Here is a 19,082-nt window from a genome sequence, read left to right as displayed (position 1 = left end):
ACTCATTAGTCTTCTATGATGCCCAGTGCTCATTATGCCACATGCCCTCCTTAAAGTCCATCACCCAGTTACCCCATCCCCATCCCCCTCTCCTCTCTTGCACCCCTGTTTGTTTCCTATGATTAAGAGTCTGTTTTGTCTCTCTCTCTCTGATTTAGTCTTGTTTCATTTTTCTCTCCCTTCCTCTATGATCCTCTGTTTTGTTCTTAAATTATGAGTGAGATCATGATAATTATCTTTCTCTGATTGGCTTGTTTTGCTTAGCATAAGACCCTTTAGTTCCATCCACATCATTGCAAATGACAAGATATCATCTTTTTGATGGCCGAGTAATATTCCATGGTGTATACATACCACACCTTCTTTACCCATTCATCTGTCCACGGACATCTGGGCTCTTCCCATAATTTGGCTATTGTGGATATTTAGCAGCACTTTTCTAAGTGTTTTATACATATTGATTCTTTTAATCCTCATAACCCAGTCCTGGAGGTGGGTAGCATGAATAGTCCCATTTTATGGATGATGAAACTGAGGCAGGGAAAGACCATCCGGCCCTTAGGAGACCTAGCAGCTTCGGAAGTGAGCCCTGGGGACTACGTGTGGACCATGTCCTCCCATCCGAATTGCCCGCTCCAGCACACTCACGGCTGCAAGTCTTGCCATTGGGGTCCAGGGTGTAGCCCCGGCGGCAGCGACAGTAGTAGCCTTCCTCCGTGTTGATGCATTCATGCTCACAGCCTGGTTTGTTCAGCGCACAGTAGTTGATCCCTGAGGGGAGAAAGGGCAGACTCTCCTGAAAATTCTGAGCTTCTCCCACGGCTGTGCGGTCAGCCCCTCACGGCACATACTCAGTAAACAAGGCGCTCTACAGGACAGAGAAGACAACTCTTGCTCTCTGAGAGCTGGTTTGAAGGAGAACCCGGGATCAGAAGTCTGGATTCCTCCAGCTCGGGTCTTTCTGCCTTTTGATGATCAAAGGCAGGTGAAATGAATTGAGGACCATAATCCCTAGCCTGTCCCTTCACAAGAAAGAAATACCCAGAAAATCTACTTAGTCTTTCTTCCAGTTAACCTGATCAGTAGGGCTCAAAGCAGTGATATCTGACAATGACATTGAACAGCACAAGGCAGAGCCAACAAAAGTTCATCGTGCAAAACACATCCAGCTCTCTAGGGGAGGCAGGACGGGGCAGTTCCATTGAGAAGGGTCCAAAGGCTTAAGCTCGCTCCACATGAGATCATGGCGGCCTCCATATCAAAAAAAGTGGAGAAGACACATCTGATGTTGCCCCGGGTTGTGGCAGTTGTGTCCTGTATAGACATTTGTCCCGATCCAAGCTCAGTTTCTGCCCCTAGATGGGAGTGGCATCATAACCAGGAGCCAACGAGCATTTCATTTCCTGGTAGAAAATGTTTGAATCACAGGAGCTCACAAAGAGCAGGTTATAGGGGAGATGGAGAACAGGGAAATCAAATGACCTCGTGGAGGGCCTTCATGAGACTGGTGTTGGAAGAACTGTCACATTCGTGGCTGAACTGAAGCTGTCTAACTCATTGTTCTTTCTTCTGGGGATGTGGTAGACACTGCTGGTTGCCTTGACAACAACCATTACCCTGTATTCTTGGCACTGAACCCTGACCCCCAAGACATGAGTCATGACTGATCTAAGCCAGCCTGGCAACCATCCCTCCAAGGGGCTATGATGCATCCTCCCAGGTGACTGGTGGGTGGAACTTTCTAAGGGCACAGAGTTTGAGCAGAAGTGGCTGCAGATGGAGCATGCAGAGAGCATTCTCTCCACACGCAAGGAATGGCCAGAGAGGAGAGACACCACCACAAGCGTCATTGATCCCTTGGCACACTCTGTAACTCATCGCTTCTGCATGAGGGGAGCTGAGCGTGGTTTCAGCACGGAACTTGTCAACCACATTACCTGTGTGGAACAGAACTGAATACTGGGAAACAAGCAAGGAGCTTCAGTGAGGAAAAAGGGGTCTGTCAATAAAACACTGGCCACATACAAACAGACCAAAAAAAAAAAAAAAAAACCAAAACAACAACAATAACAACAACAACCAAGCAAAGAGACACAGAGTACAAAGAGCCCTATAGTCTGGGGCCACATAGCCGAGGGTCTGCAGGAATCATTTCCTTACACATTCAAAGAAAGGTCAAATTGTTTTCGGTAAATGCTGTTTTTATAAAGCCAGCATTCAGCCACTATGGAAAGCAGTATGGAGTTTCCTGAAATAGAGAATTATTCTACTTGTGGGTAATTACCCAAAAGAATCAAAAGCAAGGACTTGAATTTAGCCTTAAAAAGGAAGGAAATTCTGAGATATGCTATATTGTGGATGATGCCTGAAGGCATTGTGGGACGTGAAATAAGTCAGACACAAAAGGACAAATATTATATGATTCCACTTATATGAGGTAACTTGAACAGGCAAATTCAGAGACACGGAAAATCGAATGGTGGTTGCCAGGAGCTGGGAGGCGGAGATAGGAATGGAGAGTCATTGTTTAATGGGTATAATTTGGAGAGATGAAAAAGTTCTGTAGTTTAAGGATGATTGCACAATAATGGGAATGTTCTTAATGCCACTGAAGTGTACACTTAAAAATGTTTAGAATGGTCGTTTTTATGGTATGTATATTTTATCACAATTTCTTAAAAACCAATCTCTGTCTCTCTCTTTTTAAGGATTTATTTACTTATTTGAGAGAGAGGCAAGACAGAGAGAGAGCATGCCCACACACAAGTGGGGGGAGGGGCCAATGGAGAGGAAGAGAATCTCAAGCAGGCTCCCTGCTGAGCCATGAGAGGACCCTGAGATTCTGACCAGAGCCAAAATCAAGAGTCAGACACTCAACTGTCTGAGCCACCCAGGCACTACCCCCAGCATTATTTTAAAGAAAGATTTACATATGAAATAATTAAACTGAAAATCATTCCGAGTCTTAAAGATGTTACCACTCAGCTATCTGGCAAACAGCAAGGCAGCTCTTCTCCAAAGGGTTCCTGACTGCAAAGGTTTAACCGTGGATCTTGGCCGCCTTTACATGCTTGAGTTACATTTCTTCACATGTGCATCACTTCATCAGTATTTACTGAGTACCTACTATGTGCCCCAGATCTGGTTCAGTCTCCTCGCTAACCGTAAGTGCTACACACAGGCCGGGCTAGAGGGTAGCTTTACCTGGTGAAGCCCACGTGAGATCAGTTGGCAAGACCATCAGACAAAACATTTTAAACAGAGCTTATAGGGGCCAACTCACAAGAAAGCTGGAGACGTTGCTGAGAAGGTACAACATAAAAACATGAAAGAGTGGGGACCCCAGGCAGTGAATTATAATGCCCATGGAGTGGCTGGCACAGAGAGCACATTTCAGAAAAATTGTACAGGCTACCAGATGTTAAAGCAGGACGTCCTTTGGTTTAGCAAATCCAGGTCCAGAGAAAGAGAGTAGTATGTTCAGGGTCGCAGGAGCAGTATGAGTGACACGGCTAAGACCAGCCCTCACATCTCCCAGCTCTGTCCAACCCGTGGACGCCATCCCAGCTCTTCAAGTATGATGTCTCCGAGCAACGGCGAGCACAGCCTTGGTGCCAGCATGAGCCATCCTGGAGCCCAGCACACAGGTCACACCCACAAAGGATTCTACCCGCAGGCCCCACCTCAACAGCCAGGCCAGTCCCAGTTTCTGCGCTTTGCACCACCGCCTTAATAATTTATGCTTTAAAATGATGACAGTACTTTCTAGAAAAAGGAATTGTGCCCAGATGAGGAGGAAGAAGAAAGCCCAGCCAAGAGAGTTTTCTTCAGTAGAATTCTGTCTTGAACAGAACTTTGTTTTCCACCTTAATTGGATGACATCAAATTCCTTGGAAAAACAGATTTCTTATTAGATTTGAAAATCACCCATATCCATCCACCATCAATTAAATGCAAATGGCTGTACCCTGAGCTCGAGGTCCATAACGCTCTTTAGATCTTCAAACTCCTAATAACGAACTGCAAATTTAAATTGAATTGCTTGTTTCCTTCTTCCATGTAATGCCCCAGAGAGACAGGGAGCGCTTACTTCCATTAACAGCTGTCTGCCATAATGGACAGAGTGCAAACATTCAGTCAGGGGAGAGGCTGACCTCCTGAGCCCAGGGCTGGGTCTGCACAGACAATGGAAAATGTAGCAATAAGAGAGGATGTTGGGAGAAGGACTGGTGAGGATATGGGGTTTTAGAAACAAATTCCATTTTTCTTGGATGAAAAAGCAGGACACCTGGCTAGAGAACATGGAGCTGCAATTGCTAAACAGAAATGAACCAGCATTAGAGACTCGGGACTGGGCCACAGCCTGGAAACAGGCCCATCTGTGGGCTCCTCTGTGGTGGTCAGGCTACTCCCCATGGTCACCTCCTCTCCACTTGCACTTCTGATCTTGACCTCCCTCCTCGCCTGATGACTATGCATGTGTCCACCACCTTAGACCCTCCTCTTACTCCAAGTGACTCTCCAGGCAGGATGTGGGGGAGCGGCAGAGGTTGAAGGAATCCTAGATGATTGATAAGAGACGAAGAGCTTCAGGGGCGCCTGGGTGGTGTGGTCAGCTAAGTGGCCGACTCTTGCTTTTAGCTCAGGTCATGATCTCAAGGTTCCATGCTCAGTGTAAATCTGCTTGAGATTCTCTCTCCCTCTCCCACTCGTGCCTGCTTGCTCGCTCTCTCCTCTCTCAAATAAATAAATAAATAAGAGATGAGAGCTTCAAGCAAATTCCTCTGTACTGATGGCCCTATCTCTAACTTGTTCCCTTTTCCCTCTATTAGTAACACACATGAAGCTGGCAACCACAACGTGTGCCTGAGTTGAACCAGATCTAATGATCCCCTACTAAGAACTTTTGGTCTGCAACAGAGTCCACCTGGGACTGATCTTCCCTGGGTATAGTTAGCCACGGACACACTTATCCCTAGAAAAAGGTGTAAACAGCAGAGAGGAGTGGCCTGGCCAGAAAAATTGGCCCTTCACCATAATGAACGCATGTGTGGTCTAATGGAAAATATTCCACCTAACTGTTTTCACATTCTGAATGCTCTCAGTGCAGATTCTTATATAATACTCGAATTTTCCAGGGCTTGCATCTAGGCAAGACCGTAGGAATTATCTTTTATGAGAGAGGCTCAGTTTCAAAACATGGGCTCTGCAACCATCCCACCATACAAGGTCTAACACTTATTAGAGTGAGTGGCTAAGTCCGTATGTCCTGGGAGCAGAATGGGCCCTGTCTGGATTCAGTTCTATAGCCTACAGGGCTTTTTCAAGAGAAATTCATGGTCAAACATTTGAAAATTCAGTCCTGCCTACAATACAGAGCCCTTCTGTACATGTCACCAGGAAGAGGCAAGGGAAGAAGTGCATGGGAACATACACCCCTAAGTGGGGCCTCCAGAAAGTTCTGTAAACGAGACTGCCAGGAGAACATGAGCAATTTGGTGTCGACTGATCACGGAAATACTTCTTTAAAAAGTTCACAATCTGCACACCTTAAAAGGACCATCTTTCTAAAGAGATCGAGTAATTCAAATAATAGTGACAATTTCTCAGGATGATAAATCTCAAAGAGATCCGTTTACTCATTCCTTCAGTCATCCGCTCAATAAGTCTTGTGTTACACCTCCATGTGCCAAGCCCTTGGGGAGCTGAGGATTCAAGAGTGGGAGAGTGAGAAGCCTCTCTGTCCTTGTGGACCTTCCATTCTAGTGGTTTCTCAGGGACAGTCTGGTTTAAAGAGATCCCATTTGGGGAAATGCTCTAGTCCCCCTTGATGCGCCAGCTGACTTGAGCCACGCAGCATCTCATTCATTTCAGCCTGTTGACACCATGTACCTCTTGAACCCTGCAGGGATGCCCCAGAATCATAGTTTTTCCTTCCTTCATGTCAAAGAGGATAGAGCAGCAATTTCCGCCCCCTTAGCAACCATCAGATATCTCAACTAGTATAACGGGAAGAAACTAACCTCTTTTACCTCCTGTCTCTGGGCCCAGACAAGTCCCAAATACACGTTGTGGTGCTATTCAGTCTCTAGAAATCATCCCTATCACAGAATCAAGGATGACAAAAGGTAAACTCAAGGGCAGAAGAGTGTTCGTGAACACAAATGCTAAGTACAAGTAAATCTGCTTAAGACTTGCAAGGACAAGGAAAATTAGCAGGGCATTGAGGGAACAAGCCCTTCTACACCCAGGGCGACTTACTTCTGCAGGTCTTCTTGTCTGGATTCAGGGTAAAACCTTTTAGGCAGCGGCAGAAATAGGACTCATCTGTGTTAACACACTCGTGCTGGCATCCATGACGAGACGAGGCACAGTAGTCTATCTCTGGAGAGAAAGAAAAATCGTAATAATGATGAACGAAACAATAAGTCAAACAGGAAAACCAAGGGATATTCAGTCTTCACTTTCCCTAAACAAATAAATTCCTGTAACCTCAAACACTCCTGCTATGAAGGGATCTCTCAATAAAGCTATTTCCATGTTTAGAGATACGGCCCCCCAGCGAGAACTTTCTCGGCATGTTACAAAATGTTTATGCAGCACATGAATTTGTGAAAATGCTTTCCTTGTCCTGGTTCATGTAAGAGCCATTAAAATAGAAGAGTGTGATGGAGAATCTGTTTGTTGTATCAAAGGCTGGGAAGAGAGAGCTTACTTAGTTCAATGCTTTATGGAATTTATGCAATTAAAACAATGAAATCTTCCCAAAGCCTAACTCCAAACCACTTAAATCCCTCAAACACTGAGCCAAACAACAGGACACCAAGTCAGATCCTGGGAAAATGGAGTGAACAGCATAGATATTCGGATAGCAAAGTACTGTTCTCATTATTTCACTGGACTCCTCTTCGCTTAGATTTTTCTCAAGCCTTCCCAGTCGGAGAACATGATCTCTTGATTAATTCAAACCAAAACATCAAGAAAAAACAAGGTTACATGGAATTTTTTATAATGGGGTTTTAACTGTATAAGCATTCTTAGATAAGGAAAGTGGCTTCTATGGAAGGGTCTGATCAAAGTTTTTTGCTCTCATGGGAATTGGACCCACTGCTTAAAATTGCTCGAAATAGTTGGCCACTGGTGGGGTCATAAAAGAAATATTTTTGTTGTGATGAAGATTTTTATTGCATTAAGGAATACGTGACCTAAGGATATCACTTTCATAATGAAACATTTGGTATAAATGAGCTTTCCCAGCCAGTACCATAGGAAACAAAATGAGTAAGAGAAAGGCACACAATATCCTTAAAAGGAAAAACATTGAGTGAATGCCAATTCTTCCCAATTTAAAGTCATGGCATGTTAAAGGGACAGAAGTGTATAATAAACTCATGTACATCGCACTCAGCTTCAAGAGAATCAATCTGTTTCTCCTATATTAGGATTCCATGTTACTTTGAAACAAACCCCAGATGTTCTATCATTTTGTCCATAGATACTTCATAACATATCCTTAAAAGATTGGAACTCTTTATTTTTTTAAGATTTTATTTTTAAGTAATCTCTATACCCAATGTGGGGCTCAAACTCACAACCCTGAGATCAAGGGCCAGCCGGCCCTCAAAAAGACTGGAAGTTTTAAAAAAATATATCATAATCACATATGAGGTTATTTTTTTAAAAACTTTTAATTTGGAGACAATTTTAAATTTACAAGAAGGAGCAAACATAAAAATTCAAGGATATAAATACAAGAAACACCCATATACTCTATCCAGATTTACCTATTGTTAACATTCTACCCCATCTCCTTTATCATTTGCTCATCTTTCTGAACTCCTTGAGGTCAGTTACATACATCTTGGTCTTTTTTCATTCAATACACTGTGAGCTTCCTAAGGGAAGGGATATTCTCTTGCATCACCATAGTATAGTTATAAAATTCACAAATCTACATTGATATAATACTTTAATCTACCATCCATATTCTAGTCATATGAGTTATCTAATTGGGCTGTTTATAGCGTTTTTACTCTTCCATTAATAGGATCCAGTATAGGGTCAGAGATATATTTAGTTTTCATTTATGCTTAGCTTCCTTTAATCTAGAACCATGTGTCGAATGTGGCCATTTAAATCAAAATGGGTTAAAATTAAATTACATTGGGGGCACCTGGGTGGCTCAGTTAAGCATCAAACTCATGATTTTGGACTCCTGTGTCCAAACTCCTTTTTGGACCCTGTGTCTGCTTGTCCCTCCCCCTCTGCTCCTCACCTCCCCACAAGCGTGTGCACACTCTCTCAAATAAATAAAGGAATGAATAAATAAATAAATCTTTTTAGAAAATTAAATTAAAAACCCAGTTCCTCAGTCACACCAGCCACTTCTCAAGTATTCAGTAGCCACAGTAGCTTCTGACTATTGTACTGGGTAGTGCACATACTGGACATTTGCTTCATGATAGTAAGTTCTTTTTTTTTTTTTTTTAAGATTTTATTTGTTTATTTGACAGACAGAGATCACAGGTAGACGGAGAGGCAGGCAGAGAGAGAGAGAGAGGGAAACAGGCTCCCCGCTGAGCAGAGAGCCCGATGCGGGACTCGATCCCAGGACCCTGAGATCATGACCTGAGCCGAAGGCATCGGCTTAACCCACTGAGCCACCCAGGCTCCCATGATAGTAAGTTCTACTCAGTGGTGATAGTCTAGAACATTCTTACAGGCTCTCTGGGTGTTATGACATGCATGGTTCTGAGTGATACAGTCTCCCCTACCTGTTTTGAGTTGTATTAAGAAACAACAGGCAAAAAGCACATATTTAGGATGAATAGCTTGATGAATTTTCGCAAATGTATGCTTCCACGAAACCACCACCACCATCGAGATAATGAACTTACACGTTCCTCTCTAAAGTTTTCCAGTGTGTCTAATTCATTCTTCTCCAAATCCTCTGGCCCCATATAATCATTAATCTTTCAAAAGTTTCAGTTTTCAGAATTTTATTAAAATGGAGTATTCTTACTGTAGGTCTAGGTTCTTTTTTTTTTTTTTTTAAGAGTTTATTTGAGAGAAAGAGAGACAGAGCATGAGCAGGGGGGAGGGGCAAAGGCAGAGGGAATGGAACATGCAGACACCCTGCCTAGCAGGGAGCCTGATGCAGAGCTTGATCCCAGGACCCTGAGGTCATGACCTGAGTTGAAGGCAAACGCTTAACTGACTGAGCCACCCAGGTGCCCCCTGTCTAGATTCTTTCACTCATCATAATTATTTTAACATTCATCCATGTTCATGAATATCAGTAGCTGTTCATTTTTATAGTATTTCATTCCATGGATATACCACAGTTTATTTATCCATTTACCTAGTGTAGGGATTTGAGTTATTTCTAGTTTGGGGCTATCACAAATAAAGTAGCCAAGAACACTCATGTATATAGATCTTTACGTAGACATCGCTTTTATTTTTCTTGAGTCAACATCTATGAGGAGAATGGCTGGGTCATATGGTTGACATGTGCTTATTTCTTAAACATTCTCAACAGCACTTTATGAGAGTTCCAATTGCTCCACATCCTCACCAACACTTGGTCATGGTAGCCATTCTTTTAGGGTGGAGTAATTGTCTCACTGTGGCTTTATTTTGCAAAATAAACTCAACTAACACTGTTGCATATATTTTCATATGAGTATCTGCCATCTCTATATCCTCTTTAGAGAAGTATATGTTCAAATCTTTTGTCCATTTTTGTTGGGTTGGTTGTTCCCATTATTAAATGTCAAGAATTTTTTATATATTCTAAATATAAATTTTTGTTGGATATAACTTTTGCAAGTATTTCTTTTTCAGTCTATAGTTTGCCTTTTCATTTTAATAATGGTGTCTTTTGAAGAATAAGAGCTTTAATTTTAATAAAGTTCAAGTTATTCACTTTTAAATTTTTATCAATTGTACTTTTCATGTCCTATTTAAGACACCTTTGCCTAACCCAGGGTCACTAAGATCTCCTGTTTTCTTCCAGAATTTTTATAGTTTTTATTCTTATATTTAAGTTTAAAATCCATTACAAGTTAATTTTTGTATGTGGTATGAGGTGAACTTGAAGTTACCTTTTTTTTTTCTTCTTTTTTTTTGCAATCCAATTGTTCCATTTGTGGAAGACATTATCCTTTCCCCCATTAACTGCCTTGGCATCTTTACTGAAAATCATTCCACCATATATGTGTAGGTCTATTTCTGGACTCTCTGCTGTCCCGTTGACCTGTATGTCCATCTTTACACCAATACCACACTGTCTTGATTACTGTTGGTTTTTTTTTTAAGATTTTATTTATTTATTTGACAGCAGAGATCACAAGCAGGCAGAGAGAGAGAGGAGGAAGCAGGCTCCCCGATGAGCAGAGAGCCTGATGTGGGGCTCGATCCCAGGACCTGAGATCATGACCTGAGCCAAAGGCAGAGGCTTAACCCACTGAGCCACCCAGGCGCCCCGATTACTGTTGCTTTTTAATTAGTATTATAAATCAGGCAGTTTAAGTTCTCCAATTTTGTGCATTGTTTTCAAAATTCATTTGACTTTTAATCCTTTGCATTTTCACATATGTTTATTTATTTATTTTTAAAGATTTTATTTATTTATTCAACAGAGATCATAAGTAGATGGAGAGGTAGGCAGAAAGAGGGGAGGGAGGAAGCAAGATCCTACTGAGCAGAGAGCCCGATCCTGGGCTCGATCCCAGGACCCTGAAATCGTGACCTGAGCTGAAGGCAGAGGCTTAATACACTGAGCCACTCAGACACCCTTCACATATGTTTTAGAATGAGCTTGTCAGTTTCTTCTTCTTTTTATTTTTTTAAGATTTTATTTATTTATTTAATTGACAGAGAGAGAGAGAGAGAGAGACAGTGAGAGAGGGAAAACAAGCAGGGGGAATGGGAGAGGGAGAAGCAGGCTTCCCGCTGAGCAGGGAGCCTGATGTGGGGCTTGATCCCAAGAGTCTGGGATTATGACCAGAGCTGAAGGCAGACGCTTAACAACTGAGCCACCCAGGTGCCTCCAGCTTGTCAAATTCTGCAAAAAAGCATGGTATGATCATGATAAATATTGCTTTGGTGGGTAGATCACTTTGGAAAGAACAGGCAGTTAAATATTAAGTCTTCGGATCCATGAACACGATATATCTGTTTTGCTAAGTATTCTTTAATTTCCCTTAGCGATGTTTTGTAGCTTTCAGTGTATAGATGTTTCACATTTTTGGTCAAATTTATCCATAGATAACTACATATTTTGATGCTATGGTAAATGATATTTTTTAATCTTAATTTTGATTTTCCATTAAAAAAATATAAAAAATAGTTGTGTTTTGCATATAGACCTTGGGTCCTACAACCTTGCTAAACTCTTAAAAGTTCTAGTAGCTTGTTTGGTAGATGCCACTGAATTTTCTACACAGATGATCATGTTGTCTGTTAATAAAGACGCTTTAATTCTTCCTTTCCAATCTACATTTCATTTCTTTCTTTCTTCCTTATTACAATGGCCAGAACCTATAATACAATGCTAAAAAGAGGTGGGGAAAATGGGTGTCCTGTTTTGTTTCTAATCCTGTAAGGAAACTTTCAGTCTTTCATCATGAAGTATGATGTTACCTGATGGTATCTCCACTGATGGACTTTATTAGATCGAGGCAGTTCTCATCATTCCTGGTTTGCATAGAGGTTTTTTTTTTTTTTTTTGGAAAATTGTAACTGAATGTCGGGTCTTGTCCAATGTTCTTTCTGTATCTACTGAGTTGGGCTATATGGCTTCTGCTTTTTTTTGTATATTAATATTGTGAATTATACTGATCAAGGTTTGAATCTTAAACAAACCTTGAATTCCTGGGATAAATCTCACTTGGTTGTGATGTACTCTCCTTTTTATAGACTGTAGGATTTGATTGTTAAAAAATATTTAAAGAACTTTTACATGTATTTGATGAGGGATATTTGTGCGTAGTTTATTATTTTTCTGAGTTTTGTGTTGGGGTAATTCTGGCTTCACAGAATAAGTTGAAAAATGGTCCCTCTTCTTTGATTTTCTTGAAGCATTTGTGTAAAATTAGTATTAGTTCTTCTTCAAATGTTTGGTAGAATTCACCAGTTACGCTAACTAGTCCTAGGGATGGTTTATAATTTCTTTTAATAGATAGAGGCATTATTTACATGATCTATTTCTTCTTGAGTTAATTTTAATTTGAACAGACTTTTCATTAATCAAATAACAACACCAAAAACATATATATTTGTCAATTATCTCTACATATTACTATATAGTTTTATGAAAAAGGTAATTAGATACGATAATAAAGCAATGATAAAAAAAAATTTTCTCTTAGCAAGTTAGCAAAAAAGTTTTAAATCGCCTCCTTAAAACACTTAGAGAGGAGTATAAGTTGTTACAAACTTTTTGGAAAATAATTTTGCAATACAAATCAAAAGACTTAAAATTGGGGTGCCTGGGTGGCTCAGTCATTAAGTGCCTGCTTTTGGCTCAGCTCATGATCCCAGGGTCCTGGAATTGAGCCCCATATCAGGCTCCTTGTTCAGCAGGGATCCTGCTTCTCCCTCTCCCACTCGCCCTGCTTGTGTTCCCTCTCTTGCTGGGTCACACTCTGTCAAATAAACAAACAAAATCTTAAAAAAAACAAAAAACCTTAAAACTGTTAACAGTCTTTGACTCCATAAATTTCCTTTTATGCTTTATTTCTGGTCAAAAATGCAAAGACTCACATATGAGGATGTTTATCACAATACAATTTGAACAGCCAAATTGTTGAACAGTTTGTGATACATACTTACAATGGAACATCATGCAGAAATTAAAAATGTTTTTAGATGTTTTTGATAAAATTTAAATGACACGTGAAAATGCTCATAGTTTAATGTTATCCCATATGACCTCAACTCCATAAAAATATATGCATATGCCTTAAAAAAAACTGTAGAGAAACATAGCAAATCAGTATTAACCATGGTTGTCTCTGGGTGATGAGAGTATAAGTCATTTTATTTGATATGATTTCATTTCTATATGATCCAGTTTTCTACAATAAGTATATATTACTTTTATAATCAAAAAAGGCATTAGAAATAAGTATACATGCTCTTAATTGTGAAATGAGTTGCCATGGAAAAAGAGCATTAAAAAAATAGAAAAAAAGAACAGTGTGGGAAGTGCCCAGTAACAGAGAAAATAATAATCAGGGAAAATTGCTGGGGACATTATGTATAGCTTCTGATGTCTATATCCAAAACACAAAATATGGGCAACAAACAAAGCCAGTTTGGGTTTTTAGAATAGGGAAGTGACTATGACCTCAGTATCACTGGAATTTGGGGATTCAAAGATATGACTATGGAGAGCACAGGCTCTATGTTCCATGGACCATAACACAACATAGTTATGTCTCACTCTGTTGTCTGCTGTCCCTCAACATTACAAAGACTCACAGTGCCTGCCTCAGGGCCTTTGCACTGGTGCTATGTTACCCCTGCTTCAAAAGTCTCCTCTCCCTCCTCCTCTCCCTCACCTCTTTCAAGTCTTTGATCAAACGCCAGTTTCTTGTGAGCCCATCTGACTCCGCTCCAATAGAATGTCCATACGCACAGTGTTTTGGTCTGTTTTACTTACCACAGCATGCTGTCTCCAGTAGTTTCTGGTTACATAGTAGGTGCTCAACAAACATTTGTTGAATGAATAATGGTGATCAGGATCACTCTTAATCAGTGTTACTCTTAGATGTGTAAACATTGCCCACTAAGAACCAACACGGGGTCACTAAGGATATAAGACACCCTTCTTCAGGCTTCTTTTTGCCAAGCTCCTTAAAAAGCCTCCCTCCATGAGGATCTCAGCTCAGCAGTTTACATCTTCTGGGTCCAGACACTCAGACGGTCACAGACCCAACCAATTATTCTTTCATCCGGCACACATTTCTCCATCTGGTCTATGGGGTACAGGGCTTTCGTCAGCAAATTGCCTGAATGTCTATGAAAGTATAGATAGTTCCTACCACATTTTCCATGCCTGACTAAATGAAAGTTATTCTGATATGACTCAGTTTTAGTGACCAAGAAAATACAAGAAGCTTAATTTGTTCTGTCAGTTTGAAAGTGCAAGGAAATAGTTATCAGCTTAGTTTAAGGAATCATGTCCTAAGAGACAGAGCTGCACAGAGTGGAATGCACTGTGTGGGGTGTTGTGAGTATCCTGTCAGTAGGAGTATTCAAGTGCAGGCTGGATGATGGCATGGTGGAATGTTGTAGGACAGGTGGCTGGGCTAGAACTAGGTTGAACTTTAAGGCTGCCTCCAATGGAGAGTCACTGATGCACACAGGTCTCACAAAAGTGGCTTATTACAGTAGCTTAACCATGAGCTGGCCAGGAAACCCAAAGACTGATATATTTTACACAATCTGTATTTTATGTTGCTGACTCAGTATAAAATTACTCCCTTTCTCCGTGTTTCACTTTTAGTGAAAAGTACAAATATTCATGTAGTACTTTCAAAGCATTCCTCTTTGAAAAAAAAGGATGGGAATGTCAACCAAGTTATCAGTGGAGTCTAAAACACAATGAGTATAATGCTCTCAAAGTCAGTAAATAATAAAATAACAAAATAACAAGTAGCAATGCATTATTATGTAAATTACAAATGTTTATAATTGCCTTAACTCATGAATTCCTGTCCAGTGGATGGAAGCCCTCTATCTTTCCCATGAAAAGACCCCGAACATCTGGAAATGTTCTCATGCCTGGCTCAGTAGTAATGGTTTCACATTAGACCTCAAAAGGTCTTACCATAATATGATCTAGCGATCTGAAAGCAGGGCTTGAACAGACACTGGAACATTCACGTTCATAGCAGCATTATTCCCTATAGTCCAAAAGTGGAAGCAAGCCAGGTGTCCAGTGACAGACGAATGGATAAACAAAGTGTGATGTCTACATATAACGGAATATTATTCAGCCTTAAAAAAGAAGGAAATTCCAACACAGGCTACAACATGGAAGGGTGAATCTTGGAGACATGATACTAAGTGAAATAAGCCAGCCATAAAAGGACAAATGTTGCATGATTCCACTTACACCAGGACCTAGAGTCAGCATATTCATATGGACAGAAAGTAGAAGGGTGGTTGCCAGGGGCTGGGGGCTGAGGAGGGAATAGGGAGTTATTTAATAAGGAGGAGTTTTAGTTTGGGGAGATGAAAAGTTCGGGAGCTGGATGGTGGAGATGGTCGTACAACAAGGTGAATGTTCTCAATGCCACCGAACTATACACTTCAAAATGGTCACAGTGGTAAACCTATTACATATATTTGATTATAATGAAAAAAAGTCTTGCCAATATTTTGCAAATTAATGGTACTTGCATATTTCTACTCTTCTCCCCTCTACAAAATATTCAAGATAGCTTTGGATGGGTTGCTACAAGGTACAGGATTGATATAAAAAGTGCTTTTTTTTTTAGTACTTATGTATTTTAAATTATTCAGGAACATAAAGCTCTATTATGTCTATTTTGGCTTAAACATAAATTGATGATGCTTGGTAAATCACATTGACATTCTCTTATTTCCAGACAATAATTACATACTTAGTGATTAGATGAAGCCCTCAGATATACTCTTGGTTAAAAATAGAGACGTTTAAGGGACTGAGTATCTTTTGTTTTATTTCATTTTCTGCAAGTTTATGAGAAGTGGAAAAATGTTTTAGAAGATCTCTCAACATCACAGCAGCAGCCAGGCCGACTTGGCTGGAAGCTGACATGATGCCTCATTAATTACTAACAGGTTGGCTGCCTAGATTCTGAATTTCTGCCCCCATCCTGTTTCTGTCTTTTTATCTGGCCCCTCTTTCACGGTTCTTGCTCTTGTCCCTCACAGATGTGGGGTGCTCCCAAGGCTCTCAGTTCTTCCTGCTGGATTTCACTTTATTTCCTGCTCTCGCAGCTTTCCAAGTAAGCCAGGGGGGCCCTTCCTCTCTCCAGTAACCTCCCCAGGTCTGGGTCTCACGCTGCTCCTGAGTATGGGAGGAAGAGGGTCCCTTTTCTAGGGGACACATGTCCCCAATGCTGCCTGCCCAGACTCCTATAAGTGCCTAACACTTCTCTCTGCCCATTCCTGGGTCTTGACTCTACCAGGGTTCAGAGGCAGCTGGACTGCTGGGCTCCGTGCCTAATTGGAGAGGCTCCCAACTGGACCAGTCCGTCCCCTGCCTCCCAGCCAGACCTCTCCTCCCAGTGCCCCTGTGCTTCGGTGTCCACTGCCAGGGTCCCCTTGCTGGCATCATCCTGGGGCTTGTAACCCTCCACGTCCCAAGAGCTTCTGGGATAGGAGACATGCTGAGCCACAGGGTGGGGGTGACGGTGAGGCACTGGGAACTGGGGACAGGGACCCCAGGCAGGGACGAAGTTCTGCAGAGGCAGGAGGGAGACGGGATGGGATGTGTGTTTGCCTCCAAGTCTCATCCCAGTGGAAGCCTGGGGCCCGGTCTTGAATTTTTTATGCACGATTAAACTTAGCTCAGGCGTGTGGTATAAAATAAATACCGATTTAAAATCTTTGAAGGCAGTATCATCCCTTCAGAGAACTGGCTCAGCACCGGACAATTTGCCCAATGGTTTCTGCGGATGATTTCATCTAGTTTTCAAGACAACACTCTGAAGTGGGCAGGATTCTCATCCCTATCAGTTGAGGAAACTGAGGCGCAAATAACTCGCCCAAGCCCACCCAGCGAAAGAAGAGAATTCAATCTGAGGCTGAAGGCTGCCCCTTGGTGCCACACGGCCTCCTCTCTGGAGAAGAGAACGGACCTACCAGCCCAGCGACCACGTTCCCTGCCACGACCACAGCCCAGGCTGCTGGCTTATGGTTCCGAATGTTCAGAAGGGAAGGGAGACGAGAACAGAGGAGTCTTCGCCTTCATTCTCTTCTTCTTTCAATAAACTGCGTGGAGGTCCTGGGCCGGGCGTGGGCCTGAGACTGTCTGGTTCATATCTTTGCATTTCTTTCCTCCTCCAGGCCCCCACCCTGTCTCAGCCTTCTTCGCCTGGTCAATAAATGAAGGCTTTGCTTTCAAGACTCAGCCCAGATATGCTATCGTCCAGGAAGGACCTCGCCTTGCAGTTGGCCCATGGTTAGGACTCCAGAAATGGTGTGTTCTGACTGAAGGTGTCCCTTGCAATTTCATGCTCCAGCCCGTCCTCCAGCTCCAGTGTTTGGAAGCTGCTGGTATTTAGGGATCGAGGGGCAAGTTCATATGTCAGGAGTTTTGTGGGGGATGATTTTTAAAATACTGTGCAAGTATATCCTGCTTTACATCGTCAATTTCTTTTAGAAAGGTTATGGGTAAAAGAACTTTTTATGAATTGAAATCCTATTTTCTCATTGATGTATGTTTCAGAGATGACTTATGCTAATCCGCTGTTGAACTTCATTTTTTAGGGGCACTGGGTAGCTCAGTCGGTTAAGTGTCTGCCTTTGGCTCAGGACATGATCCAGGGTCCTAGGATTGAGCCCCACATCGGACTCCCTGCTCAGCCAGAAGCCTGCTTCTACCTCTCCCTCTGCTGTTCCCCCTGCTTGTGCTCTCGCCTGCTCATTCTCTTTCTCAAAAAAAAAATACATAAAATCTTTTTAAAAACGACCAAACTTCATTTTTTAAAAATGCTGGACCCTAATACTTTACAAAACCAAGCTTCTCTCAGGTGAACCCCTCTACAGGACGATAATCCATACACAACCTCGGAAGTGCGCTGAACACCTTCACGCGTAAAAGAATGCTCTTGCAATCCTTTTGCAAAACATCTTTAATTTATAAATTTGTTATGGTCAGATTTCAGGAGCTCAAATTAATTCTGATTTGTGTATGTATAGTTAAAATTAAAGAGAACTAAATATGTCAAACAAAAGCATGAGCAATTCTCGGCAAACCGCCTTCTGGCCACCCCTCCCCCACCCCAAAGCAACCAAAATCGACTCCTTTCAACTCAGCGATTTCCCTGTACTCGTGTGGAATCGGAGCTGAACCCACAAGCCACAAGGCTTCAGTGAAAGTATTCCTTAAGCTCTGTTAATACTGATGGGCATGGCCTGGCTGAGCCAGCATGAAGTAAGATGGTCCAGTTGTCAGCACATTCAGCAAATGTTGGAAGAACATTCCCATAGGGGTCTCCAATAAAGGACAGATACCTCTGTCAAATGCCTTGAAGAGTGAGGTCGAGACAGAGTGGGCTAAAGTCCCAGGACAAGTGAAGATAGGCCTAACAAAGGAGGAATAGAGGCAGGTCTCAGACTCCCCAGCACATAATCTTGTCTTACAACATGCTTGGGAGAGGTCCCAGTGCCACAGTGCCCATAGCGAGGGCACCAAAAAATGCCGGTGGTGTTGCTGAATGACCATATTGTACATCTGAAACTGATATGACACTGTATATTAATGACACTGGGATTAAAATAAATGTAAGTAAATAAATAAAATGTGAGGTCCAAAAACAGTCCCCCAAAACACAGACACACAAACTTTTTTTTAATGTAACTTACTTGTGCAGGTTTTTCCATCTGGGTTAAGAGCAAATCCCTTAGGGCACCGGCAAAAGTAGGAGCCGTCTGCATTCACACACTCGTGTTCGCACCCGTGGTTCTCTGAGGCACAGTAGTCCACAGCTGTAAATATTCAAACACAGAGTTGAAGTAGAAACACAAACAGGAAAGCAAATAATTGGATGGAATGGAGATAGCAGCATACTTATACCACATATAAATGAAGATTAATATCTTTGCCCCCCCAAAGAGTATGGAGAAAAGAGGAATGAACCAAGGCTTCTCCCTTCCAATAGCCAAAAAATAATCAGGGATCTAGAACAGATAGTTTATAGCAGAAGACAGACTTAAGAACCCAGGACCAACTGTATTTAAATGTTAAAGAAATGCAAACCAGGGGCACCTGGGTGGCTCAGTCAGTTAAGCATCTGAGGTCTCAGGTCAAGATCCCAGAGTCCCAGGATAGAGTTGGGCTTTAGGATTCCTGCTCAGGG

The 19,082-nt window shown here is 41.9% G+C and overlaps 1 protein-coding gene across 4 annotated transcripts in view; it reads right to left on the bottom strand.

Annotated features, from left to right (window-relative positions):
* MATN2 (matrilin 2) overlaps positions 1–19,082 on the bottom strand; it is a 134,842-nt gene that overhangs the window by 31,586 nt on the left and 84,174 nt on the right. For all 4 annotated transcript variants that reach the window (XM_059394915.1, XM_059394916.1, XM_059394913.1 and 1 more), the window contains exons 6-8: positions 18,589–18,711; positions 6,262–6,384; positions 649–771 (exon numbers count right to left, since the gene is read on the bottom strand). In XM_059394915.1, the coding sequence (XP_059250898.1) occupies positions 649–771; positions 6,262–6,384; positions 18,589–18,711 (369 nt within the window). The remainder of the gene's footprint in view (positions 1–648; positions 772–6,261; positions 6,385–18,588; positions 18,712–19,082) is intronic.

The sequence above is a fragment of the Mustela nigripes genome, chromosome 3 (assembly GCF_022355385.1).
Source record: "Mustela nigripes isolate SB6536 chromosome 3, MUSNIG.SB6536, whole genome shotgun sequence".
Classification (NCBI taxonomy): Eukaryota; Metazoa; Chordata; class Mammalia; order Carnivora; family Mustelidae; genus Mustela; species Mustela nigripes.
The sequence above is the reverse complement of the archived record's forward strand: the minus strand, read 5'-3'. Positions and strand labels throughout refer to the sequence as shown.